Source organism: Suncus etruscus, chromosome 8, assembly GCF_024139225.1.
Source record: "Suncus etruscus isolate mSunEtr1 chromosome 8, mSunEtr1.pri.cur, whole genome shotgun sequence".
NCBI lineage: Eukaryota > Metazoa > Chordata > Mammalia > Eulipotyphla > Soricidae > Suncus > Suncus etruscus.
The window spans coordinates 27,943,471-27,971,251 of NC_064855.1; the positions used below are offsets into that span (position 1 = coordinate 27,943,471).

The 27,781-nt window shown below is 51.4% G+C and overlaps 1 protein-coding gene across 2 annotated transcripts; it reads right to left on the reverse strand.

Annotated features, from left to right (window-relative positions):
* Positions 1-1,039: 1,039 nt before the first annotated feature.
* Positions 1,040-27,224, reverse strand: NFRKB (nuclear factor related to kappaB binding protein). 2 transcript variants are annotated; one of them, XM_049778213.1, is made up of 25 exons: positions 27,001-27,224; positions 24,556-24,757; positions 23,870-23,997; positions 23,063-23,237; positions 22,555-22,656; positions 21,193-21,266; positions 19,699-19,783; positions 19,165-19,345; positions 18,731-18,842; positions 18,208-18,334; positions 17,768-17,833; positions 16,755-16,834; positions 16,602-16,648; positions 11,768-11,828; positions 11,228-11,402; positions 10,013-10,119; positions 9,547-9,670; positions 9,368-9,447; positions 9,059-9,273; positions 8,506-8,779; positions 7,907-8,107; positions 4,205-4,960; positions 1,878-1,984; positions 1,589-1,724; positions 1,040-1,499 (listed from the first exon to the last, which is right to left on the reverse strand). In XM_049778213.1, the coding sequence occupies exons 1-25, from the start codon at positions 27,133-27,135 to the stop codon at positions 1,374-1,376; spliced, it is 3,876 nt and encodes a 1,291-aa protein (XP_049634170.1). In that variant the 5' UTR covers positions 27,136-27,224; the 3' UTR covers positions 1,040-1,373. The 2 variants fall into 2 exon arrangements, with proteins under 2 accessions (XP_049634170.1, XP_049634169.1); XM_049778212.1 differs by having other exon boundaries at positions 22,555-22,692.
* Positions 27,225-27,781: the final 557 nt, after the last annotated feature.

The window sequence follows — 27,781 nt, forward strand, 5'->3', positions numbered from 1 at the left end:
CCCCCAACCACCAGTGGGACTGCTGTTCACTGGCACTATATGGTGGCATTATATAGGCATCCCAGCAACTGGTCAGACTACAGAATGCTGTTTCATAGTCAGAGCCCACATCCACCCCATCGCCCTCTGTGCTTGGGGCAGACACCAAGGACACAGACAGGTGAGCACAGAGCAGGAAAAATGGGAGTACACTTGGTGAGGCACTTACCTTGTTCTTGGCAAAATTGGGCTTAATCCCCAGCACCCTATATAATTCCAGAGCCCAGAGTGTGACCCCCAAACCAAAGTAAGTGTGGGCACTGCACCATGCTGAAGGCCAGAAGAGAAGGTTGTCTTGATCCCGACATGACTTCTCCCCAAACCCAGCACTATGGTGTGCACCCAAAATAGACAAATGAATAAGCTAGACCAGGAGAAAAGCTTTGCTACCTGACCCTGCTTGATACATGGCCAGCACTGGTAGTGGGCCACATTGAGGTCACAGCCTGAGATTACAACTGATCTAACCCAGAACTGACATGGATCACATCTGAGATCACATCGGATCCAATCTAGTACTGATGACAACCATGTCTGTGACCATGAGGTCACAACAGTGACCTGTGAACAGCTGAGGGGCCTACATTCCTGGGGGGCCACCAGGAATAAGGAGTCCATGGCCCTCACATGGGCTAACTGCCCCCCTCTGCCTCCCCAGGAGCAGGCCCACAGCACAGAACACAGGGCTAGGCTTGTTCCAATGAAATTTTATTTACAAGAGTCAACCCTGGTGGGCTGCAGTGAAGCTTATGACTTAGCTGACACTTCTCCCTGGGGGCTGCAGGACAGCACACTCCCTTGGGGACAGTCACAGGAGACCACACAGGCGGGCCCCTGGACTGCTGAGGCCCCACGTCCATGGCTCCGGACCAGCTCACAGCCCCCCTGAGACCACAGGGCTTCCAAGTTGGCCAAACTTAGGGTAGCTCAAACTGTCCCCTTGTTCTGGTCAACTGAATAGATGCATGTGCGGAGGGGTGGGAATCCACAGCCCATTGAGATGTGCAACAGTTTTTTTAAAAAAATAAGTTACATAAAAATCTCGACACAGAAACTCCTTCTCAGTCCACTTGTTTGTCCCAAGAAGCACGGAAACCACACAGCGCGATGGCGCCTGCCACAGCTCCATCCCAGGGGCTGCTTGCCTGGCCACGCCTCAAGCGCCTGCCACATGGAGCCGCACCTGCTAGGTGGAGCCACTCCTGGATGGGCCAGAATCAGCCTGGTGCCTGGGCACAACCTCTTGGCATAGACTGGGTGGGCATGGCATCCAGGCTGCTGGTATGTAGAGACCTGTCCTCCTACTAGGCCACGCAGGCAGCTTACAACCCTGATCACTGCTGCTCGGGTGCCTGTTTGGGGGATGGGGCTGTGGTCACCACCACAGTGGATACGGCTTTGGAGGAGCTGGCTGCCGTGCCCTGCTGAAGGTGGGCCGCCGGTACCGTCTGGATCCGTACCTGGAGAAAGGGATAGCGGGTGGGGTCAGTGGGGGGCCCGGAGCAGCAGGGCAGGCCAAAGGCCAGGGCAGGGCAGGCAGGTGGCTCACCTGAGTGGCCTGGCCTTGTTGCTGGAGCTGCTGCAGCTGCTGGGCAGTGAGGAAGCTGACAGGCTTGTTGCCGGCGATAAGCTTGGTGCCCGCAGGCATGGTGGTGAGGATGATGTTTCGGCCCAGCCCACTGAGGCTGTGGGAGAGCACAGTGAGGCGCCAACCACCTCTTGGGTCTAGACACGCAGCCACCAAGCTCTGCCCTCATGGCTTCTACTTTACCTGCCCGTCCACAGCCCTGTTCCTACTACACCAGACAGACTTGCCTCCCTCCCAGTCCAACACTCACTTGGCACCAAGGTTGCCCTTGATGAGGGGGGCAGTGACCACGCTCTTGCCCTTCATGGGTTGGCTGATGACAGAGAGAGGCACAGTGATCCGCGTTGGCAGCTTCCCCTGAGAACAGACAGGGCCCAGGGTTAGGGGGGCTGGAGGGACTTCATGTTCAGGGGCAAGAAAGGAGAGGAAGGGGATCAGACTGCTTCCCCACAGAACTGTGAGCCTGAGGGAAGAGGTGGCTAACAAGAGAGAGGAAGTGAGGACAGTGGCAAATATGAGGTGCCAGCTGGGCTGCCACAGTCTTGTGACCCAATAGCAGCACACAGCCATGTACAACTGCCGCCCACACCCATTCCCTGGGCTGGGATCTCAGGCAAGTCCACACTCAGGAATGTTCAGCTTCTCCCAGAGATAAGAGAGGTCAGATCTGGGGCACAAAGCACAAACTCAGTCAGGCAAAGTCCGACACCACATCGGATTACAGGCAGGGGGGCAAGGAGCATGGCCTGGGGAACCACAGGAGTCAGTCAACCATGGTCAACCCCATGAGCTGAAAGCAGACTCAGCTGGCCCAGGTAGGCAGCTCCAAAATTGCCCCCTCCCCCACTGCCTCCTGCTACCAGCCCCTAACATTCCCAGGGGCCAGGCAGGGATTTCCAGGCCCACAAAGCTGCCACTTTCCCAAGTGTTCAGAGACATGCAGAGGCTTCAGCCCCCTCCTTATGCCCCCTTCGATGGCAGGGATCCAGGGTGAGCACTTCTTCCACTGCACTAATGCTCCCCCATCTGCCTGATTGGCCACACAAGAGTGCTTAAAAGAACAAAATTGGGGGCTGGAGAGATAGCAAAAGGTTAAGGTGTTAGCCTTGCAAGTGGCCAACCTGAGTTCGGTCCCATACATCCCCGAGCATGCCAGAAGTAATTTCTAAGCAGAGAGCCTGGCCCCAAAACAAAACAAAGAGCAAAATCAGGTGTGTAGGAGGGGAGACTTGGGCCAGAGTGATAACACAGTGGGGAGGGCACTGGCCTAATACAGTCAACCTGGGTTCAAATCCCAGCATTCCCTCTGGTCCGTAAGCACAGAGCCAGAAGTAACTCCTAACTGCTGGGTATGGTGCCTACACAAATAAAATCAAAAGAAAAACTCAGTAGTTTCCTAATGGCTTGGTTGCAAGGCCCCCAGTTCAGTCGCTGTACCTCTAAGGGCGTCCCTGAGTACCACGATGGAAGAACCTGAACCCAAGACCCAGAGGAAATCAAATGTCTATTCTGTAGTCGCTCAGCATCCCATTACCCAGAACAGCATCCTTCTTAGAGGACTAAGAATAATGCACGTGCACCCCAAAACACAGCTGTTCTGGGACTGGGCACTGCAGTGACAGTGTTTCATGGGGAAGAGACTGATGCTGCTTTCTTCCCCCAAATATGATTCCAAATGGTTTTATCAGTTTCATTTTTTTTAATACTCTGAAAGTCTTTTCTGAAAACAAGGCTTTAGGCAGGGAACAAGGTGGCATACAGCTCCCTGAGCACTGGCAAGAGGGGTAATTGCCCAGTACCATGCTGGGAGTAACCCCCAAGCACTGCCAGGGTTCATCCCAAAACAAAAATAAAAAGGAAAAAAAAACAGTATCTTCATGACCTCTGAAAAAAGGCACAAGACTATGTCTAAGGGAAAATGCCAAAATGCCGAGTGGTGCTGGACGCTGTGTGGACTGTCTGGCTGACAGGAGAGGCGATGGCATGTCGGTGTACATGACCCGCAGAGGCAATTCCAATATGTGTAGCCTGTTTCAGGAGGCCTATGCAGTCTCAGACTCTGCCAAGAACAGTCACGGCAGGTCTGAGAAGGGAGAAAGACAAGGGGGTAAAGCACCAGCTTGAGGGATAGAGAGGAAGGGCACCACAGAAACAAGTGTAGCCACAACCTATGCCAAAGCCAGGGCTGGGACAGCACTCTGAGGGGAAGGCCAGAGCAGTCACAACCACATGGCAAGTTTCAGAGAAAGACCAGAAGAAAAATGCCAGAAATGCCAAGAGTGAACCATCCCCATTCAAGGAGTATAAGTTGGGTCAGCAACCTTCTCGGCCCACGGTCTAGACTCTAGATGAACATTGACGGACACACAGATGGATACACAGAGAGATAAACAGGGACACACACAGAAAAAGAAGCTCTCACATGATCCCCAACCCAACCCAAAGCCTCTTGGTGGAGAAGCCCTTTGGGGTCACAGGGAACCAGGGCATCAGGGCCTCTGGTCTCCATGGCCAGGAAGGGCCCAGCTCCAAGCAAGTTCCCCAAATGGGAGGTCTCACCCCTTGCACACTACTTACAGTCTGGGACGTGGACACGACTGTGGTGCTGACAGGGACCTGCCGAACTGTGGGGGCTCCTGGCCCAATGCTGATGGGAGTGTTGGCTGTCCCAGATGCTACGGCCACAGTCTTGGACATAGTGGCATTGATGCTGGGCAAGGACACGGCTGAGGTATGCACAGTTCCAGAAGCGCCGGCCACAGATGAACCTGGCTTGGTGTGGGCGGCCACCGTGATGGTCTGGCCTGCTTTGGGGGGCACCACGCCCAGGCCCTGCACAATGCGGATGGTAGCAGCAGGCTTGGGGTCCGAAGTGGCAGCCACCGTGTTTTTCCCCTTCTGCTCTGCCACACTTACACCAAGGGCAGGCATCAGGCGGAGGGCGGAGCTCGGGGAGTCTGCAGGCTTGAGGTCAGGCGTCACCTTGACCACGGTGGTACCTGTTGAAGTGGATGGAGGGGCGCTGGCTGAACCGGCCTTGGCAGGGCTCTCTGCTGGGTGGACGTGCAGGGTGGCAGAGATGCCTTTGCCCACAGTGCCACTTCCTGTCCCGAAGAGGTCCTGGGTCAGTTTGACTGTGGTGACCTGGGACTTAGCCAGCGTGGCCATCATGTCCGGAGTGATTCGTAGAACTGTCTGGCCTTTGGCGTCGGTGGTGATGGAAGAGGGCGGCAGACGCAACACGTCCTTACCCTGGATGCGGAAGTTAGTGGCTGCTAGCGGGATGTTGCTGCCCGCCGGGGCCTTCACACCAAGCTGCCCGGTGATTGCCACCTGGAGGGAGAAGATGGCACCCATGAGTGGCCCCTGTGCCACTGAGCATGCCTTCCTTCCACAGGGACCAGCCCCCCACCCGCCTCTTGTCAACTTTCAGTCACTGCCATGTGAGAAACAATCCCTGGTTCCGGCAACAGTGACCTATCACTTGGGGACCTTAAGGCTGCCAATGTCCATCATGGTCTGCTCCAGCTCCCTCGTCCATGTTCACATTCAGAGAAGCAATGGAATGTTTTAATTCAGTGATGCCAGAAGAGATGATTTTGCTGACTGAGACTTCAATACATATCTCTGGGAGCCAGAGCTGGCCCAGGTTCGGTTCCCAGCATCCCACATAGTCCCTTGAGCATTGTCAGGAATAATTCCTGAGTGTACAGCTCGGAGGATCACCCCGACTTTGCCTCCTGCGGCCCCCAGGTAAATTGAGTTTGAGACCCCTGCCTTAACACCACATACCACCAGGTATGGCCCCAAAACCAAAAGAAACACAAAGCAACACTAATCGATAGATAGCCTCTGACCTAGCAAAGACCAAAAAGGCTATAGAAATAATACTTCACCTATATTCCATCCCTAGCACCCATGTGGTACCAAGTACTGAATGCCAGGAATGAACCCTGAGTGCAGAGACAGAAGCAAGCCCTGAGCACCTATAGGTGTGGCCCAGAAGACAAAAAAAAAAAAAAAAAAAAAAAATCTTTTTAAAAAGAAATAACAACAGCATCTTGAATGTGACCTAATAACCATTTCCAAACAGTTAGTGATGTGAATTCACATTACACACCAGATTAGAAATCTGCCTCAGGGCCCGGAGAGATAGCACAGAGAAGTTTGCCTTGCAAGCAGCTGATCCAGGACCAAAGGTGGTTGGTTTGAATCCCGGTGTCCCATATGGTCCCCCGTGCCTGCCAGGAACTATTTCTGAGCAGACAGCCAGGAGTAACCCCTGAGCATCGCCGGGTGGGGCCCAAAAACCAAAAAAAAAAAAAAAAAAAAAAAAAGAAATCTGCCTCAGGCCCACATATGGGAGCAGGGGGTAGCAGCATGGCACTGTGGACAGGAGACACCTTCCTTAGTCCATCCACCTGGTCTGGGCTCACCTCCCATGCAGAACAGATGCCATTCCTTTCAGTCTACAAACACAGGCCAGGGTAAGTCTGAAAGGGCAAGTATGTGTGCTGAGTGCAGGAGCCCCAGGGTCTGTCCCTAGCACTGTCTGGAACCCCAGCATCAACAGGAGTGACCCCTGAATAATGCACAAAACCCAGATACACGCTGCAATGCCTTCACCCCAAAGGTAGCTAATACGAGTTGAGACAGAGCTCAACGGGCCAAATGCAGGCTCTGTATGCTGGAGCCTAGGTTTGTACTCCAGAACCACATGGTCCCCTCCAAAAATACAGCTGTCACCCCAAACTGAACCAAAAAATATAAACACAAATAAAACAACCCTAAAATCCGCAAGAGCCAACACAAACTAAATCTCCTAATAGCCCCAATTTCGTCCTTGTTTCAAGAGCCAAAGTGTTGGAACATCACCTGCACTCATCATCTCCACTTAAAAGGGTTCACAGTCTCTCTTCTATCCCATCTCCAGAGCACCTGGAGTCAAGAGACCCTGAGCTGTCCCGTGTGAGCCATCTCAGGCCTCCATGCCCCTTTTCACAGACTGTGCTGCAACCACTAAGTTTTCCAGGGTCCATGATTGCTTCTGGGTGTCAGATCCAGCACTGCAGTGCCACTTTCTCCCACTGTCTCTTTTCCCTTGTGTCTGACTCCCCGCCCCATGCTCAAAAGCCACAAACCTCAGACCGCTCTCCACTCCCAAAACACTGGAAGGCCTTGCTGGCCCTGCCCACGGGTTCCTATAACATCATGCCGAGCTCCCTCCAAGCCACACCCAGCACCAGCCAAACGTGAGTGGCAAGAGACCAAGCTACTCCCTAGGCCCTTCAGCCCCCTCACATTCTAATGAAAATCAAGGTCCAGAGGCCCAAGAGCATGCTCAAAGGGGTGGAATCACATCCACACACACGGGAGACTTGAGTTTCAGCTCAGCATCCACCAAGAGACACGCCTCAAATACTGAGTTCCCAGAATCACCAGGTGGGCTGGGGCCCCTTAAAATCAAACCCAACAAAATGTTTGTGGTGACTTAATATGACCTTTCCCAGACACATCCCTGAATGCTTCCTTTCCCGAAGACTGACAAGGTTTCCTGCCACCTTGTACACTCCTCCTTCCTGCCTCAGCAAACACCCACATTGACCCCAGTCTCTCACACATACCACCTTGCCCCAGCAGCACCACATGAAACCACACAGAGCTTCAGAGCCCCTGTCTAATAAGGATATTATGAAGCCATGTGCTTGCCCCCCAGCTCTGAGGACATGAGTTCCATGGAGAGCGGGACAGCTCTGGGTGAGATGCTGCAGAATTCCAATACCTCTGCTTGTGCACACAGGAAAGCACTTGGGAAGTAGTCAGTCACAGCTAGATGAAAGCAAAACACACTACTCAAGGCCAGAGACTGGATCAGGCTCAGAGCCGGAACCAAGCTCAATTCCAGGCACCACATCTGCACAGCTAAGAACCATCAAGCCGGGAGTAGACCTCAAGAATTGCCCAGTGCGGCCAAAAACAAGACACCAAAACCGTTCTTCGGGTGTACAGTGGGCTACGTATGTGCCAGGCCCTGTGCTGGATCAAACATGCCGCAGGAAATGACCGCAGATGGTAATGATGACAAATTTTCAAACCAAGCATAGCAGTCAGGCCAGTTCAGGATAGACAAATAAAGCAAATGCAAACAACATCGAAGTAGATCAAGTTTAACCAGGGGACATTCCCTGGAGCCAGGGAAAAGGCAGTCCAGGCCAGAAACTCCTCCACAGGGAGAAGGGAGCTGGTGCCGCCTCTGGTAGGGGCCTGAGCAGCACCTACCTGCTTGATGATGTTCTGGCCCGTGACATTCTGAATAACTGCTGCCGTGGATGTGCTGGGTGCAGAGGTCCCAGGCCCACTCGTGGCAGGCTTGCTGGTGGGGCTAGTGGTGGCGGCAGGGAGACTTGTCACTGTGAGGCCAGGCCGCTGCCCACTGGCAGCTACTGCCGGAGATTTGACAGGAACCGTAGCCATGACTGTCTAGGTCAGAAATTGAGGCCGGAAGCCAAGCCAAGTCAGACACTGGGACAGGGACACAGCTCACTCACTACCTTCCACGAATGAGCATCCCCACCCACCAGTCTCCCATATGCACAGAACATGTGAATTTTCTGAGAAATTCCCCATGAAGGATAAACTTCATGCCCTTCCAGAGTCCAGAAAAATGAGGCAGAGAGAAGACTCTGACTAAGGTCACTGGTTCATGGCAGGCTGGACCACAGAAGAACCATTGGTTCAGACTCTCCCTCCACGGCTCTGGACTTCTGTCCCCCTCAGTCCCAGCATGTGGAACTCGGCCACCCACCATGCTCGTCATGTGTACCACAAGTGGCAGCTAGACCTGAGGCTGCCCTTTGAGCTCTGTGGCCCAGACTTACCTGGGGGACGACTTTGGTCTGTGCAGTGGTGGCAGTGGGTGCTCGGATCTGGGGCCCAGGGCTCATCTGCGGCATTGCCTGTGTGGGTCCTGTTGAGGGCTGCGGGGTGGTGGGGAGGCTGGGCTGGGTCACCACGCGTACCTGGGGAAGCCCGGCTGGACCAGAGTGACCAATGACACGAGCCGTGGTCTGTGCAGCGGGTGAGGTCTGGCTGGCCGTTGGGGACAGCATGGGTCCGAGCTGCTGCATGGGCGGCGAGGATACCAGGAGAACGCTGTGACGGGAATGGGGAGTTAGTAGGGGGAACAAAACCAACACCTCAGGGGCAGCAGGGGAGGGCACTTGACTTGCATGTGGCTGGCCCAGGTTTGATACCCGACATCCCATGGGTCCCCTGAGCACCAATAGAACTGACCCCCCATAGCAGTGTCAGAAGTAATCCCTGAGCATCACTGGATGTGGCCCCAAAACAAAATAAAGACCAAGAAAACCAACATCTCAAGACAAGTGCCCTGGAGGCGGCATCAGGTGGATTCAAGATGGCAGTGCTCACCTTGAACTGGACTTGGCAGGCTCCGGAACAGAGCAGCTCTTGCTGGTGGCTGCCATGGGCGGAGGGGAAATGGGAGTAGTGGGAAGAGCAGGCGGGGTGGGGGCCACAGGGGTGACTGGAGTGGGGGGCATGCTGGAGTCACTGAGGCTTAGCTGGCTCTGCTCAGCTGGACTGCAGCCCAGGCCCTTCCCGACACTCTCTTTGCTGCTGGCCTTCTGGGAAGGGACAGGAATGGCAGGTGAGGCGGGGAGGCCCAGGACACAGCACCATCCCAACCACCCTCGTCAGGGGCCGTCTGAGGTCACGCACCACCTTGGACGGGGGCTTGGGCTTCTGCTGAAGGGCTTTCCTGGCTTTGGCAGCAGCAGCCTGGGCCTGATGGATCCGCTCTGCATGAATAAGACACGGAAGTCATCATGGGGCTCATGCAGACCCATACCAGGAGGATGCGACTGGAGCAGCCACCTGCCCAGCCCCACCAAGCTCACCAAACTCTTCCTCACTCCGGTCTCGGTGCAGGTAGATCCAGAGCTTGCGGCCAATGTCGTACTTGACGCATGGGTCCTTCTCATAATGGAGCCGATCCAGAGCGCCGCTCACCACCGTGTTCACCTATGGGACAAGGCAGCCTCAGAATCAGCACAGAAGAGAAACTGGCAGCTACAAAACACTAAGACTCCTGTAGACCCAGCCACGGGCACCCCCCCCCCAAATGAATGGGAACCAGCACAGATACAGGGAGCAGGAGCACATAGACGCATCCATGTCCAACTGCATTTCTGGGTTACTTCCTGGCACTCTTACATGACTGAGACCAGGAATGTTGGTCTGAGTTGGTCTCCACCATCACTCCCAAGTACCTCAGGGTGTGGCCCACCGACCCCCTCCATGACACGTCACTAGGTTTGTGCTTCCTTGTAAACAGTCTTTGACCTGGCTTGGGCCTAATCCTACCTGAGTGCTGGTGACATCAGGGGCCAGAAACTGGGAGTCCTTGAGCAGCTCACAGATCTCTGCCCGGGTGCCCTCACCATTCGGCAGCCGTGCAGCAGCGTCCCGAACTGTAACAAGCAACAGCAGAAATGAGTGGCCAGGGGTCAGGCAGGGTCCACATGGAGAGTGCTGCCTGCTCACTCTGCTCATGATTGGGGCTCCCCAGCTGGTCTTACCAGTTCTCAGACTCACTGGAGGTAGACACTGGCCACCAGAGGCTGGGCTGGCAACAGGCTTGTCCCACCCACCTCTAACCTGTGATCAGATCTCAAGTTCCAGGGGCTGGGCAAGGGGGCACCAGTGTCTCATGCTTGATTCCCAGCAGCAGAGACCAAAACTAAGACCTTCTGTGAGCCAGGGACAGTGCTCATGCCAGAGTCTGAGGCCCTGGGTTCGACCTCCAGGAAAGAAAGAAACCCCAAATCTATGTACCCAGCACCCTCAGCTAAGCTCAGCAAAGTGAACCCACAACATCCCACAGAACTGTGTGCAATATTGTGGCATCAACCAGGGTTTTATACACGTCACAGCTGCGTAATGACCCCAAACACCTCCCGCTTGTCACTATCTGAATTGACAGTTCTCAGAACTACAACTAAGATCCTGCCATTTTCCATCATAGCAACACATGTCTACATTTTGATAACTGATTTACTAAGATGGCTTCTTGGGATAACTGCACTTTATTTCACGTATCAAGACCCAACTCAGAGGTTTCTCAAGACTTTTCAAGAGAAGAGCAACAGCAAAATAGTTAAAACTGTCATCAAGTCAATCAACTCCTCAGTCTAGCTGGCAACCAGGTAGAAATTCCAGAGACAGCACAGTGGGCAGGGTCTTTGTCTTGCCTGTGGCTAACTTGCCTGTTTGGGTTTCTTCCCAAACAGCTTCCCTAAGACTTCAGAGTGAATTCCTGAGTGCAGAGCACTGAGCAATGCTGGTGGATGTGATCCAAAAACCCACAAATAAAATAAAACAAAGCACAAAGCGAAGGGTTAGGAGAGTGAGGGGCTGAGTACAGACTATGCCTGAGGAAAGCCTGGGTGGGTCCCAGCACCAGTGGCCCTGAGCATCACCCAGTGAGGCCCATTCTCCTCCCCCAAAAACCCAAGTGCAGATCCACGCAGAAGCACTGAGAACCCTCCACCCTGGGGCCTCAAGAGGGGTGCTGCGTACCCAGAGACAGAATGGTGACATAGGCCGGCCGGTCCGAGCGCAGCAGCGAGTGCTCCCGTGCCTTGTTGAGTGAAGTCTCCTTGTCAAACACGCCCTTCACGGGCCCCACCACTGACTCAAAGCCGTGCATGCGGAATGTGAAGGCCTTGTGAGGCTGCGCGTAGCGGTGCCGCTCCTGCATGACAGATGGACAGTTCAGGGGGGGTCAGGGGGCACAGGCCCTGGGTGGACAGCGGGATGGGGGTTATGGAGCCTAGAGGGGACAGCAGGGGACAGATAGGGGGCCCAGGGGGTATACGCCATGAGGCGTCACCAGCCATGGAAGGAAACAATCCTGATGCCTCAGTAACCAGCAGAGTCCAAACAGGTAACCATGGAAGAGCTCTGATACCTGTATAAGAGGCTGCCAAGAGGCCACCAAAGCATTTCTCATCCCTTTCTTTTTTCCACCATGACCCCTACTGTGGGCTCCCTGTAGGGGAGCATGCCTGGGCTCATAGCCCTGCTCATCCACATTGCAGTCAGCAGCCCCCAACCTACCTGCTCCTGGAAAACCCGCTTCTCGTCACCAGTGCTAGGCCGCACCACGTAGTCAGTCCTTCTGGAACATAAGTAATTTCGACCCATCAATCCACCATCACTCAGAATCACCCTCAGTATCACCAAAAAATAAAATTAAAAAATGCATGCATCGGGGCCGGGCGGTGGCGCTGGAGGTAAGGTGCCTGCCTTGCCTGCGCTAGCCTAGGACGGACCGAGGTTCGATCCCCCGGCGTCCCATATGGTCCCCCAAGAAGCCAGGAGCAACTTCTGAGCGCATAGCCAGGAGTAACCCCTGAGCCTCACAGGGTGTGGCCCAAAAACCAAAAAAAAAAAAAAATGCGGGGCCGGAGAGATAGCATGGAGGTAAGGCGTTTGCCTTTCATGCAGGAGGTCATCGGTTCGAATCCCGGCGCCCCATATGGTCCCCTGTGCCTGCCAGGAGCAATTTCTGAGCCTGGAGCCAGGAATAACCCCTGAGCACTGCCAGGTGTGACCCAAAAACCAAAAAAAAAAAAAAAAAAAAAAAAATGCATGCATCAATCCTTGATTCTTATGGAGGTAAAGCCCATTTTCCAGCCCTTGCCAAATAAATCTCACATTTCCTAAAGTATTTGATTCTGAGTCAATTCAGAAACTGGTATTTCTGCTTCATGGGGCCAATCTGAAGATAAAAGGCAACCTCAGAAATGAAGGACTCCAAGTGAGTTTCATAACCAGGGCAGGGTGCTTCCTTAGCATGGTGCTGAGATTGGAGCTTCTCCCTGATACTAAACCACATGACATGGGGCTCCACGCTGGAGCCAAGAGTCGCAGCACAGAACCACAGCACCAAGAGCAATATATTGTGTTGCTACCATTAACTTCAACATAGGAGGGGACAAAGCTAAAGGTACATATTGTGAACAAGACTCAGAATGATAGAAATACAAATAAATAATAAATAAACACAATAATACAATACAAATAGATGTTCCTGGGTTACAAGAGCATTGCTAAAATAATCATTATCACTCAAAGCCACTTAATAGACAAACTATCAAAATTCTATTGGCAATTTCTACAGAAATTAAAAACAAAAAAAAAAACTGGGGCTGGAGCCTTGCACATGGCCAATCAAGTTTGATCCCCAACATCCCCAAGCACTGCCAGAATCTCTGAGCACAGCTGGCTATGGCTCTCAAAAGCCAAACAAATCAACACTGGAAGCCTGGCACTTTAGTCAATTTCAAACTATGTTACAAAGTTCTATACCAGACACTATGACAGAAACACACAAAGACAGGGGTAGGAAGACAGTTCAGTTGTGGTCTAAGGATCCAGTCTATGAATGCAATTGGGAGTGAAACTCAAGCACAGAGTTGGGAGAGCCTCTGAGCACTCCTGGTTGTCACTCAAAATGAAAATGAAGACATGGGCGGAGAGATAGCATGGAGATAAGGTGTTTGCCTTGCATGCAGAAGGACTATGGTTCGAATCCCGGCATCCCATATGGTCCCCCGAGCCTGCCAGGAGCGATTTCTGAGCGTAAAGCCAGGAGTAACCCCTGAGCGCTGCCGGGTGTGACCCAAAAACCAAAAACCCCCCCAAAAAAAGAAGACACAAGATCAATGAGCAGGAGCAAATCAAGAGAGAAACCATTGGCTGAAAAGTCAGCAACAAGACAGGGGCTAAGAACTCAACAGAGCAAGGGCAGCATCTTCCAGGAATCACTGAGCTGGGAAACTGGGCTACTGCATGCAGAAGAATGACAACCAATCTTTTCTCAGTCCACTCACAAAAACATGGACTGGATTAAAAATCCCAACTTTGGATGAGGGACCCCTGAACCTCAGCATGGCTGAGCCTTACTCTCCTACTCTACTAACCTGCAGGGCACTGGTAGGTGTGACCCCGGAGGCTGTCAGTACCTGTAGATCGAGAAGGGCCTCATCTGGCCCAAATGATCGAGCATCAATGGGTGAGGCCTCCAGAGCCCCTGAGCACTATTTCAAAGTGAAAAAAATCAATTTAACATAGGACTGGGGATAATGGCCCTGTGGCAAGAGTGTAACCAGTGGCACCAGGTTTAATCCCCAGCACTGAAGAGAGAAAAAGAGTCAAGAACTAGAACCATGTAAACTGCCTAGAAAAAAAAAAAAAAACAGCGGAAAAAGATCCTGATACCATGAAACACCAAGAAGAAAATGCTGTCATTTGTGATGCCATCACCCTCAGTTTTCCGACACTGAGTCACCCAGGACACAGGATGCAGGTCACACTTGATGAGCTGACAGAGAGCACAAGATAAAGTTGAACCAGAGTCGTGGGAACAGTGGCTGCCAGAGGCCGGGATGAAAAGCAGGCAGGTGCTGAGCTGGGGATGAATTCCCAGTGCAGAGCCAGCATTTGGAGCCAATAAAAAGGGCAGGGAAAACATCACTGACAGGGAAAGGCACCAAGTTTGTCTCAAACAGTACTCCAAGACAGGGTTGATACTTAGGAGAAAGAAACCAACAGAAACACACACACAAACACAAACACAAACACACACACACACACACACACACACACACACACACACACACACACACACACACACACACACGCACGCACGCACTCACGCATGCATACACAAATTCCTCATGGACCCCTAAACCAGGGGTCATCAAATGTTTGGCTCACAGGTCACATGCAGCCCAAAAGGACATTTATCTGGCCCACCGGGTGTTTTTGTCCAAGAGGTGTCCAGAGATGGCCAATTTATTTAGCACAGTGATTCTTTCAAGATCTACAACTACACGAAATATTGAAGAAATGGGAAACAATTTGCATCAGCATCTGCAGAACTCCACAAACTTTCCTACTTATCCTTGGCACTTGATGAAAGCAATGTTCATGGTTCTTGCACACTTCTAATTTTGATTTGTGGGACCAATGACTTTCGAAGTCACAGAAGAGCTTGCTGCACTACAAAGCATCAAAGGAACAACTACAGGAGAGAATATCTACGAAAACCTTTACCAAACTGTGAATGGTCTGGAGCTGGATTGGGCTAAACTAGCCAGTGTGACAAATGATGGGCAAACACAAGCATTCTTTTCCAATAGCCATACACTGACTCATCCACCAACAAGCACTGTGTAGTAAACCACTGAAGTGGGACTTTTATGAAAACTGGTATCTTGTGTTAACTTCATTAGTGCTATGCACTAAACCAAAGGTGCTTTCAGGAATTTCTGTCTGAGCTAAATGTTGCCCGTGAAGATGTTCGGCACCACACTAAAGTCCATTGGCTGAGTTGAGGGAGAGTTTTGAAACATTTCTATGACTTTCTTTCACAGATTCCAGCACTTCTGCTTTCAAAAAACAAAGAAATACCAGAGCTCAATGATGCAGAATGGAAATGGCACCTCAGGGCCTTTCTGAGAAATGTAACAGAGCTAGATCAACAGTTTCATTGCGCAACTTCAAGGAAAGGGAAAGCTCACCTGTGATATGCAATCATATGTGAGAAAGCATTTGAAGTAAAATTTGAGTACAATTAGGCCTCCTCATGAAACACGTAAAGGAGGAAAATTTCTGCCATCTCCCAACTCAAATCTGTTAGCAGAAAATCACTGATTGCATTCCCAAATAAAACACGCGTGGATTCACTGAAAGAGCTGCAGGAGTTCCAATTTAGATTTAAAAAGCTTCGTCTCCATAGAACATAGGACATACAGCTTTTTCATAATCCATTTTCTATTGACATTGAAATGTAAATACAATTTTTCAAAAGGAACTGGATGAACTGCACAATTGTGACTCTTTGGAAGAGGCTTTCAAGTCAAGCAGCCTTCCTAGTTTCCATGCATCTCTGCTGTCTGAAATATAGCCTAATCTCAGGAACCATGCACTCAAAGTGGCAACCATCTTTGGCAGCACTTACGTCTGTGAACAGACTTTTGCCAGAATGAAACATCTGAAATCTCCAGCCAGATCTGGACTAACAGATGCAACGCTTGCATCACTTGTTATAAATATGGAACCGGATAGCCACCGTCTCATTAGCCAAAAGCAGACCCATAGTTCCCATTGAAATACTCTAAGCCTGTTGATTTAGTTTTACTTGTTCTTCATTTTAAATAGTTATTTGTTCTCTTTTCATTTTTTTTAACTTTAAAATAAGTTACGTGCAGTACACATATAGAAACTTGTTCATGTTTTTTTTTTTTTAAATGATAGTCTGGCCCTCCAACAGTCTGAAGGACAGTGATCTGGCCCTGTTTAAAGGGTTTGAGGACCCCTGTCCTAAACTTTCATGACAGAACTAGGGGTGAGGGTGAACCACATCAAACTAGAGCTATACAAGGAACATGATGGAGCTCTAGGGACTGGCGGTCAAGGGGATGGAATATGAGGAGCTTCAGACAGGGTACAGGGCTCTGGGCTCATATGTAACCAACCTAGATTTAGTCTTTGGCACCCCATGTGGACCCCTGAATCACGCCAGGAGTGATGCTTAAATGCAGGGACAGGGGTACGCACTGAGCACCACTGGATGTGTCCCAAACAATGGAAGAGCCAACTTCTAGCCTAGGTCCTCCTTAACCTTTAGTCACTTAGCCTCATACCCCTGTGTGGTCATACAGAGCTGGTGACATGGAGACAAGAGACATCAAAGGAGTTGTCCAGCAGTCCCACCACTGTAGAGCGGACTAGCCTCCCACCACCTGGAGAGGCTTCTCCCCAGGACACTCTGACTGAGGAGACAGTGTCCCCTGAGTGCAAACTTGGAGTATCCAGCTCTCCTGAGTTCCCCAACAATACCAGTATATCCTGCCTGTGGCAGCCCTACGCAAACAGTACTCACTCCCGGGGGATGGGGGCCGTGGTGTCGGAACTGTCCTCATTTTCCTGCTGGAGAAAAGGAGAGCAGACAGGTGAGTGCATGGACCAAATACATCTTCCCCGCAAAGCATCCCCAAAACTTGGTGGGGGTTCTGGAGCCATGTACAAACCACACCTTGCAGAAAGCCTGGTCTTTGGTTTCAAGCCAAAGCTGGAAGAGAACTGTGAGCTCCTTCTCATTCTCCGGAGACTGGCCTGCAAGAAGGGAACCAGCTGAGATGGCTCAGAGCTGCACTGGCACCTGCCTGCCCTATCTGCACCCAAAGAGCGGGTCCTGTCCCTGTGGCCCAGGCCACCACCCACCACCATCCTTTCTGATACTTTCCCTTTAAATGTTTATTTTGGAGCCAGAGCGATAGCACAGCAGGTAAGGTGCATGTCTTGTACACAGCTGAGCTGGGTTCAATTCTTGGCATCCCAGAGGGTTCCCCAAGGCCACCACAAGTGATCCCTGAGAGCACAGCCAGGAGTGAGCTCTGAGCAGTGCAGATGTAGCACAAAAAAAATAAATAAATAAAAATGTGTATGTTCGCTATTTCCTAGAATGTGTATCTGTTAGCCAAACATTCCCTTGTAAATCCCATAGGGATGCACATTGTCTGGCTTGCAAACCACAAGCTACTTATAACACTGGGCTCCTGGACACAGAGGAAACACCAGGCACTGTCCAATTCTTACTGCCCACAGTTCTCCAAAACTAAGCCAGGGGCTGGGGAGATTGCTCAAAGCGGTATTGGGCATGCTCTGTATTCGGGTACAATTGCTGGCAAGCTTAGTCCCCTGGGCACCACCAGAAACCAACTCCAAGCACCCAGCAGGGAAGTGAGCTCTGAGGACCACCACATGTGGCCCCAAAACTAACCAAGTCTTACTATAAGTTATTATATGACTACAAATTAATGCAAAAGGAAAAATCTGGTTACAGGGTCTGGAGAAAGAGTACAGCAAGTTGGGCCCTTTCCTTGCACAGAGCCAATCTGGGCCCTAAGGGCCATGGTGAGGAAAAGGCCACCCCTTCAGTGAGCCAGAGTTCAGCATGGATTGAACAATATTCTTACAAGTCTCGCCCCGACCGAGAGATTGAAATGAGAATGAAGGCTGTGACGGGAGGTCACAAGAGTCACTCACCAAGCAATCTCCACTGCTGGGTTTTCTCCTTGAATTCAACAAAGGGAGAGAAACTGGATGGTACAGCTGCAAGAAATGGGTCCCACATCAACAAGCCACCCAGTCAGAGCATGCTCAGATGGAGTGACCACCTCTGCCTGACACTGAGGAGCTGCTTCTGACTGTTCTGTGGCCCATCAGAATAGCTGAGGCTTCGAGACAATCTGCAAAACCATGGTGGACTGAACCAGCAGGGTACCCGTGACCCCAAGATTGAGAGAGCAGACAAGAACATGGTTCAAAGGACCGGCACTGGCTTGGGAAACGGGAACCCCGGGCTCAATCCCTGGTACCACATGGGGCCTGATCTCTACTTGAAGTGGCTACTATCCCGAAACAAGAACAGACAAATTGGAAAAGCAATGCTGACTCTATGAGGTCATTTCATAAAAGAGCCTTACCCCGGCTTTCTCCAGCAAGATATTGCAGAGCAGGTAGTACCAGCTCGGCCCAGTGAGGGGCTGCAGAAAACCAGCTGTTGAGAGAACTAGCTGGAGATGACTGCCAATCCAGAACCCGCTCCTCCAGCTGTGGAGGCAAAGAAAGGCATTAGGGTCTCCCCTCCTACCCCTGCCTCCCATTCCATTCACTAGGGTCACAAGGAGTCATCACAAAGCTACAGGAAGGGAGAGTTCTGACTCACAGCTACAAGCCACTATCTTCTACCATGGGGCCACAGGCCAATTTGTCAGTATGAGTCCATGCCAATCTCTTTGCCCACACAGCATGCCCTGTCCTGCCTACATGAGGCTATCAACAGTGAAATATTAACACCATAACTGTGCTTTTCCTCTTTTGCAGGAGCGTACAAAACTCATCCATTTTCATCAGTCACAGAGGAAATAGGCCAAAAACCACCGACACAGGTGTCGATGGAGCTTCACAGAGCTCAGCAGGAAAGGTTGCCCTTGCCCATACACTCACCAGGGGGAGGCTGGCTTGCCCCTCTAGCAGCAAGATCTCCAAGAGAAGGGAGAAAAAACTAGAGGAGATTTCATTGATTCCAAGGGGGGAAGGCTTGAGATCTTCAGGAGGCCTATTAGAGGAGGAACCAAAAAAATAAGCCAGGGCCAGAGACAGAGCACAGAAGACTTAAACACAGCCAAACCAGTTGATCCCCAGCATCCCATACAGTCCCATGAATACCACTCGGTGTGATCTCTGAAACAGCAAAGAATAAGCCTGAGCACTATCAAGTGTGGCCCCAAACCCAAACCAAACCAAAGAAAGCAAAGAGCAAGAACACCGGGCCCAACCTGGGTCATGGTCTCAATCTCTAGGCCAGAAGGCCTGAAATGCAAGTCCCAACCTGTCAGAATTCAACTCACCTCACACCCACCCCACCCCTGTTCACTTACTCCTCCTTGATGGTCGGGATGGCCAAGGGAGAGGGCGTTGGAGACAGCGGGACCAGCCCCTCCGGGGCCCGGAGGGGCTCAGCCAGGTCCTCAGCTTCTGACTTGATCATTTTTATTTTCTTCTTCTTCTTTTCCTCCTTTTCCTTCACCTTCTTTTTCAGGACAGCCAAGTCATACAGAGCTAGAAAGAGAGAGAAAGGTGGGGATGAGGGGGATTAAGGCAGCAGCAGAAACACATCTGCCCTCTCCCACAGCTAGGAGTGAAAACAAGAAGCTGCCCAATAGACCAGAGCTCTGGAACAGAGCTGTCTGAATAAAGTCTTGTTCCACACAAGATTTCCAACTTACTTGCTCCTAAAAACAGGTTTTATTTTGAGTTTTGGGCCATACCCAGCTCACAGGTTACTCCTGGCTGTGTGCTCAGAAAATTGCTCCTGGCAGGAACCATATAGGTTGCTGGGGATCAAACCCACCAAGGCAAATGCTCTCCCCACTATGCTATCACTCTGGCCTAGTCTCGGGGATAGTCTTTACCTGCAAGAGAGCCCTTCCTGCCAGCATTGACCCGAGCCATGATGTCACTGAGGGTCAGATCCCCTGTCAAAAGGTCCGGGTGGTCCTAGAAAAAACAGGATGAGACTTGTTAGGGACATCCAAAGCAGCAGCTGAAAGCGACAGCAATTTCCCCAACATATGTGACATATGCAATATATCATCAGTGGCTCCTGAGCCAATCACAGGTGATCACAGACATATAAAGTCAAGACCACAGCCCTGGGGCTGTAGTGACACAAGCGGTAAGGCGTCTGCCTTGCATGCACTGGCCTAGGACAGACCCTGGTTTGTTCCCCCAGCATCCCATATGGTCCCCCAAGCCAAGATCGATTTCTGAGCACATAGCCAGGAGTAACCCCTGAGTGTCACCGGGTGTGGCCAAAAAAACAAAAATATAAAGACCACAGCCCTGCACATTGGCACCCGCCAACTTCAAGCTTCGTGTCCTGCAATTTTTTGTTTGTTTGTTTGTTTTTGGGTCACACCTGGCAGCACTCAGGAGTTACTCCTGGCTGTACGCTCAGAAATAGCTCCTGGCAGGCTCAGGGGATGATATGCGATGCCGGGATTTAAACCACCGTCCTTCTGCATGCAAGGCAAAAATGCCTTACCTCCCTGCATTCTCTCTGACCCCAAGTGCTGCAAATTTTACTACTTTGGGTTCTAGAGCTACACTTGGCAGTGCTCAGGGGCTAGTCCTGACTCTAGGCTCAAGGATCACTCCTGGTGGGACTTGGGGAACAATATACGGTTCCCAGGGACTGAGCCTGGAAACCTACCTAGTGTGTAATCTCTCCAGCACTGGCTGTTCATCTTAGGGGCTCCTGAGTTCTGCAAGCCCATTATGTTTCAGGGTCTGAATGTATTGCTCAGAGTGGGTGAAGCAGCTGCCCATTTCAGTGGAGAGAACAGACAGGTGCTGCTTCTTCTCCTGCCAGGCTACTTCCAGGCCCATGACCATACTCCAGTATTCCCATGACGTGTGTGTGTGTGTGTGTGTGTGTGTGTGTGTGTGTGTGTGAAAGAGAGAAATAGTGAAAGATAGAGGAGGTGTGTGTGTGTGTGTGTGTGTGTGTGTGTGTGTGTGTGTGTGTGTGTGTGTGTGTGTGTGTACTATGCAGAGAGGGTGAGATGGGAAGTAGGCAGAGAGGGTGTGTGTGTGAACTATGCAGAGAGGGTGAGATGGGAACTGGAACTAGGCAGAGAGGGTGAGAGGTGTGTATATGTGTGTGAGAGAGAAAGAGAGAGAGAGAGAGAGAGAGAGAGAGAGAGAGAGAGAGAGAGAGAGAGAGAGAACTACGCAGAGAGGGTGAGAGCAGTGTCATGAGAAAGACGAGTTGGAAAGCAGGTGAAGTGAGTGTTTGTCCCAGGTGAACACACTGTGGGGTTCTCCATCCTCCTCCCCACTGTGTGACTTGAACTTGGACAGAGTGCCCTCCACAACCACAGTGCCCTACACCCCACTCAGCTCACTGGCTGGCGTTTCCGCTTCTCATGGTGCTTCTTCAGCATCATCTTCAGGTCACTGTCCCCCAGTTCAATTTTATCTGACAATAAACCAGAGCACAAGAACAAAGTCACACATCATCCTGAATCCTGTCAGCGAACTTGCATCCTTTGTAGTAAATCCCTGCTCTCATACACTCTCCTCTGACTGGCTCGAGGCCTGGCCACCCTGCCAGTGCCAATGCCAACTTCCCCACGTTGCTGTGGCCAGTGAGGATGACCTTAGTCACTCAACCACCCCCACAGTGCATCCAGGTACACTCTGTGCACATCTTCCTTTCCATCTAGCCCATCTAAAAATTCTTCCCTGACTTCAGAACTATCCTGCAAGTTGCCAATACCCTAGTAATCTCTTTTGTTCCATTAACATTTGTTATCACTTTGCCCTCAGATCTGTTTTCACGGGCCAGAACAATAGTACAGCGGGAAGAGCGTTTGCTTTGCACGTGGCTGATCCAAGGCTCAATCTACAGCATCCCCCATGTTCCCCCAAGCACTGCCAGGAGTGATTCCTGAGCTCAGAGAAAGGAATTAATTCCTGGCATCACCACCCAAAAAAAATTTTTTTTAAAAGATGTTTTTCAAGGGACTGGTGAGGTGGTGCTAGAGGTAAGGTGTCTGCCTTGCAAGCGCTAGCCAAGGAAGGACCGCGGTTCGATCCCCTGGCGTCCCATATGGTCCCCCAAGCCAGGAGTAACCCCTGAGCATCAAATGGGTGTGGCCCAAAAAAACGGGGAAAAAAAAAGGATGTTTTTCAAAATATGGAGGAAAAAGGGCACCTTGGCTGTAATGTTCAGCCATGGTGCAGCTTGAGGGCTCAACTCTCATGGTGGCTGGTGCTGTGATGCTCAAGCCCTTAGGTGCTGAGGAGGGCAGGTGGTGCTGGGGTCATGCTCAAGCCCTTAGGAGCTGAGGAGGGCAGGTGGTGCTGGGGTCAAATTCAAGGTCTTAAAGTTACTTGACCAGACGAGCAATTTCTTGGGCCCAAAGAATCTGTATCTCAGGGTTGGAGAGACAACAGTGGGCAGGGCTTACACACAGCTGACCAGGTTCAACCCCATAAGGTCGTCCCTGTGAGCCTTGAGCACCACAAGGTGTGGGCCCCAAACAAAAATAAACCAAAAACCCCAATTCTGCTTCCTTTTGCCCCCCCCCAATGCCAGCTGATGAGCTCTCATAAGAAGTTTCACAACACAGGAAGTGGCCAATGAGGGTCCTTAGAATGGCAGCACTCCGGACACTGTGCAGCGTTCAGGCCTCAGAAATCCACCCCATTTCTCCCTCTCCAGGCAGACCCCGTTTCCCAGTGCCCCACCATGCAGGCCTCACCTGCAGTTTTCATGTCCGTGGTGGAGAGTGTGGGCACCACCCGCAGGGGCACCGAAGGGCTAGGAGAACACGCTGGGGAGCTGGGAAGCCATGAGCCGAGATCTTCAAAAGAAAAGTTTTCTTGTAAATCCAACGTGGCTGTGAACTCCAACAGGGGAGATTGGGTAAGTGGACGTGTGGGCTCAACAAGGCTAAGTCAACAGCACGGAGGGAGGAAGCTTCTGTATTCCTTCCTGCCCTGCCCCGTGGCACTGGAGCACTCTTAGGGCACTTAAACGGCTCTTCCGGGAAGGGAGGCTTCGAGAGCACGACGGGGTCACCAGTCACCACTACTCTCCTGTAAGGGGAGAAGCAGTGCTCGAGCAGCACGACGGGGCCACTGCCCAGAGCCTGGCTCTGCTCGCTTTGCCTGGTACCCCACCCCCCACTCTCTACCCGCCCACTTGGATGGTCTCTCTGCTGGCTCCCACTGCAACCACCGTCCACCCGTGGGTACCAGGACACGCACCCTCCTCATCCGACGACAGGGCGGTGTCCCCACACTCCTCCTTCACCTCCCTCAGCACCTTCAGGTAGCGCTGCTGGGCACGCCACTCTCGCACCTCGGGGGCACGCGACAGCGATGGGCGTTTGTGGCGCAGGGACAGAGCCTGGCCACTGCGCCGCGCCATGTCCAGGAGGTCCTGGGGAGAGAGCAGATGGCACAGGTGCCCACATCGAGGAGTCTGCAGACCCACATGCCAACCACCTCCCTTCACATGACAAAGCAGAGACCTGGACTGTGACAAGAAGACCAGGGCTAAGCTGAATGATGCCACTGAGAATGAGGATTGAGCTCAACCTCTGAGGACTTCCAACTGGAGTGGGCAGCCACTGCCAGACAAGACAACTGTGTCTCGACTGGCAGGCTAGGGTCAGGGAGGTGATTCATGTGAATGAGGCCCTGGATGCCGCACCCAGGACCACAAAGACATTAATAGGAGGGATATACAGATTGGCGGGAGCTGTAGGCAAAGCATGGGCAACTGCATGGAACCATTAGGGCCTGTCCATACCCGGGGCATTGCCCACAAGCCCAAACCCATGGCAGCCCTCATAGAAATTCTTTTGTGTCTTGTTTTGGGGCCACACCCAGCAGTGTTCAGGGCTCTCCGGGGGAACCATATGAGGTACAGGGATCAAATCCACTCAAGGGCATGCATCCTGACCTGCTATATTATCTCTCTGGCCCAGATCTCCAGGTCTGAAAATCCCTGAAATCAGGGGCCAGGGCAACCAGGAGTGAGCTCCAGGTGCCTAAACCAGTGGTACTTACAGTCCTCGAGGCCAGGATCTGCTTCAACAGCCGATGGAAATACTGCTGCTGTGAGGAGAGGTAGCGCTTGTACTGGGACTTGAAGCACAGCTGCCGATACTTGACCACCTCAGGGTTAAAATGTCCATCTGCAAAGAACAGAGACGCCCACAGGTCAGCATGCTCAGCCTTGTACCAAGCTGGACAGCATTGAGGGGTGGAATAGGGGGTGGGAAGGGTCAACTGGGGCTGTGTGGGGCCTACAGTTAGACCGGGGGGAGAAACAAGGTGCCTGTAAGATTTTGGTAATTTCTTCATCTGGAAAGTTCAGTTTCTGCTCTAGCAAAACACTGTCAGTTTATATACTCACTGTGCCAGTTGCTTTTTAAATAGAAAATTTGCCTTGGCAGCAAAGCACTGCACAAAACCCCTCTCTACCAAGTCAGCATTGTGAAGAGTCAACAGGATACCAGGGGAAAAAAAAAAGAGTATTTGGGAGGAAACAGGACAGCATTTATGGTACTGACTAGCCTTGCAAGCAGCCAACTCCAGTTCAACCCCTAGCCCGGCACTATCCGTGAGTATCACCAGGGATCAATCAGAGACCTTCCAAGTGTGACCTTGTCCCCACCCTTAAGAGGAACAATCACTGTAGTGACTAGTTTCCCAGCTCTCACCAAGAAGATACCCTGGGCAGGGCCACTCACCTCGAAAGAGCTTCTGGGCAATGTGCAGTGGGTTCCCAAAGCGGAAGTTCTCCCCGCTGAAGAGCGCCAGGATGAGCTGGTCCTGCTGCCCAAGACCCTCCTCAGGAAAGTGTGGCAGAAACTGCTGAAGGTGCTCTCGTTGAGCGTCACTTAAGACCTCTTGCCATGTGGATAGACTGACCACGTCGAAGAATATCTCAGGCTGGGAGAGTCCAGAAGGAAGAGCTAAGTTTACGGGTGTGTGTGTGTCACATCTGCAGTCCTAAACACACAGAATCTCTCTCATCTGTGTGTGTGTTTGTGTACAGGGTGTGTGTGTGTCGCATCTGCAGTCCTAAACACACAGAATCTCTCTCATCTGTGTGTGTGTGTGTCGCATCTGCAGTCCTAAACACACAGAATCTCTCTCATCTCTGTGTGTGTGTGTGTGTCACATCTGCAGTCCTAAACACACAGAATCTCTCTCATCTGTGTGTGTGTGTGTGTGTGTGTGTGTCGCATCTGCAGTCCTAAACACACAGAATCTCTCTCATCTTTAACCAGCTCTTCAGGCTAATGAAGACTAGAAACTACACATAAGGTATCAGCCCTAGGCCAAGTCTATAGGTGTGGCCCCTATAGAAACTTCTTTTTTCCATTAAAATGAATGACAACCTGAAGATTAGTCTCCAAAACTGAATTCACCAATGGTGGGGTGAGTGAGAGAACACCTGAGACAAGGGTAGAGAAAAGCAGATTCTCTGAGGGATTGAGATGTTGTGATATGGAGGTGCATGAAAACCCCTGACAATAAAGTTAACTGGGCGGTGGGGGAAGACAGCACAGGGGTAAGATGTTTGCTTTGCATATGCAGACCCTGATTCAATCTCTGGCACCCCAGATGGTCCCTGAGCCCTGCCGGAAACATTGCCATAAGTAAGCCCTGAGTGCCTCTGAGTATGGCCTGAAACTTCCAAGTCAGCAAAAATTTAAAAACAAAAACCAGGGACCAGAGTGATGGCACAGTGGTAGGGTGTTTGCCTTGCATGCAGCTGACCTAGGATCCCTCGGCGTCCAATATGGTCCCCCAAGCCAGGAGCAATTTCTGAGTGCATAGCCAGGAGTAATTCCTGAGCATCAACAGTTCTGGCCCAAAATCCAAAAAAAACAAAAACCAAGGCCAAAGAGATAGCACAGCAGTAAGGCATTTTGCCTTGCACGCAGCTGATGCAGGACAGACGATGGTTCAAATCCTGGCAACTCATATGGTCCCCTGTGGAAGCCAGGAGTGATTTCTGAGTGCAGAGCCAGGAGTAACCCCTGACCACAGAGTCAGGTGTGACCCAAAAACCAAAAATCAATTAATTAATTAAATAAAAACAAAAAACAAACCAAAAATATCCCATAAACAATAGCGTAAACAAGATTTGGTACTTGGTACCAAGAAGGGCAAAGAGAAGAAATGAAGAACTGGGGGCTGAAATGATAGCACAGTGGGTAGGGCATTTGCTTTGCACAAGTTCAATCCCCAGCATCCCATAGGTCCCTCAAGCCTACCAGGAGTAATTTTTGAGTGAAAAGCCAGGAGTAACCCGAGTGCCACTGGGTGTAGCAAAAAAAAAAAAGAAGAAAGAAAACAAAAGAAATGGAAGAACTGCAAATTTTCAAGTGTCTCTGATTTTATCCTGAGGCCAGAACCAAAGAGAAACCCCAGACCTCACCCTTGTCATGGCACACAGGCTCCAAAGCACTGCACTGTGCATGGCCAGGACCTCCCCCTGCACAGCCGAAGTGGCACTCCAATCTATTCCAGCATCTCTGAGGCAGAAAGGCAAAGTGTCAGGGGGAAGAGTGCAGAGAAAATGTAGGAGGAAAGCGGCAAGCAGCAGAACACTGAGTACTACCAGGTGGGAGGTGGCGGGAAGAGAAGGCCTGGTGGTTGCATCAAATGTACCTAACAACATTCTCCTTTGTAGGTGAGAGATGAGGGACTCTGCGTCCAAAAGGAGCTGATGAAATCATCTGCACGCAGAGTTGTTGTGCATGCTCATCTGTATGCAGACAGCAGGTAAAGCTAGCATTTAATAAATGAGCAGCACCTCATTGGTAAGGATGTGCCCAGAGGTCGAAGTGGGCAAGAAGAGGCAGACAGGACAGAAGGCAGAGGGGCGATGCCTCCAGGGCTCACAGGAGCACAGGATGCAGCTGGCTTCTGTTGTGTGATTTATGTATCTGCAGTGGCAAGGACCAAACCCAGGGCTCCCCACAGGAGGAGCAGGCACCCTACGTCAGGCACCTCCCAGGCCCAGGAGTTCACACCTGAAGCAGAGAATGGCTTGTTAAGGACTGAAACCACGGTCAGGTTCTCAAGATTGGATGTGTACAGGACAGAGCTGACAAGTGCTCCTACTGCACATCACCATACACAAGGTAGGGCCGAAAGCAGGGTGCATGGTGTCCACTTACATCCTCCAGGAGGTCCTCGGGCAGGCTGACCCGTGTGTTCCCCAGCAGACAGTCTTCCATGATGCGGCTACCATGGCCGTCGCCACAGGGACCCAGCTCCAGGGGGTCTGTCAGCATGTGATCCAGGGACTCCATCGTCTCTGCTCCACAGGCAACCTAGACACACCCCCAATTAACACAGAAACTCAGATGTGGGGGACAAAGACTTTTCTCCAGAATATACGACGACCATGAAAATCCTTGCTCTCCCACCCACTCTCACCTTTATCCCAACACTACCCAGGCCATTCTCCCCATTCTCCACCACTGCTTTCTTATCTGATTTTTTTCTTGTGGGTGGGGGTTGTTTGCCCCCACCCAGAAGTGCTAGGACTTACTCCTGGTTTTGCGCACAGGGATTGCTCCTGGCAGGGATCGGGGGAGCCTCTGTGGGGCCAAGACAAGAGTCTTCCGACTTTGCTATTACTCCTGCTTGTCATCTGAATTTTCCCATTTTCCCTAGCAGGTCTCTCATTACTCAGAATTCCAAATTACTTGCACACCAACTGCCAAAAGGAGAGAAATTCTTATGCCTCCGTTTCATACAGGAGCAAAACACCCTATGTGAGACTTCCCAGAACATTCACCTCTACTGTGGCAGTTTCTTTCACTGCAGCTTTTTTCCAGCAGTTAATTCTTTGCTGTTTCCTTTCATGGAAAAGAATTTTGAAAACCCACAGATGAGCAAAGCTCAGACAACCAGCAAGAAGTGATTTACTGAAGACCTCCCATGTGCTGGGTC

Bases quoted from the DNA above. Each gene is read 5' to 3' on its own strand.
- NFRKB (XM_049778212.1), bottom strand. From the start codon at position 27,135: ATGGAGTCCCTGGATCACATGCTGACAGACCCCCTGGAGCTGGGTCCC. The intron at 22,693-23,062 runs GTGCGTGTCCTG...TGGAGTTCACAG, and splicing joins CCTGTCGTCGGATGAGGAGG to CCACGTTGGATTTACAAGAA. The intron at 9,274-9,367 runs GTGCGTGACCTC...GTCCCTTCCCAG, and splicing joins CCAAGCCCCCGTCCAAGGTG to AAGGCCAGCAGCAAAGAGAG.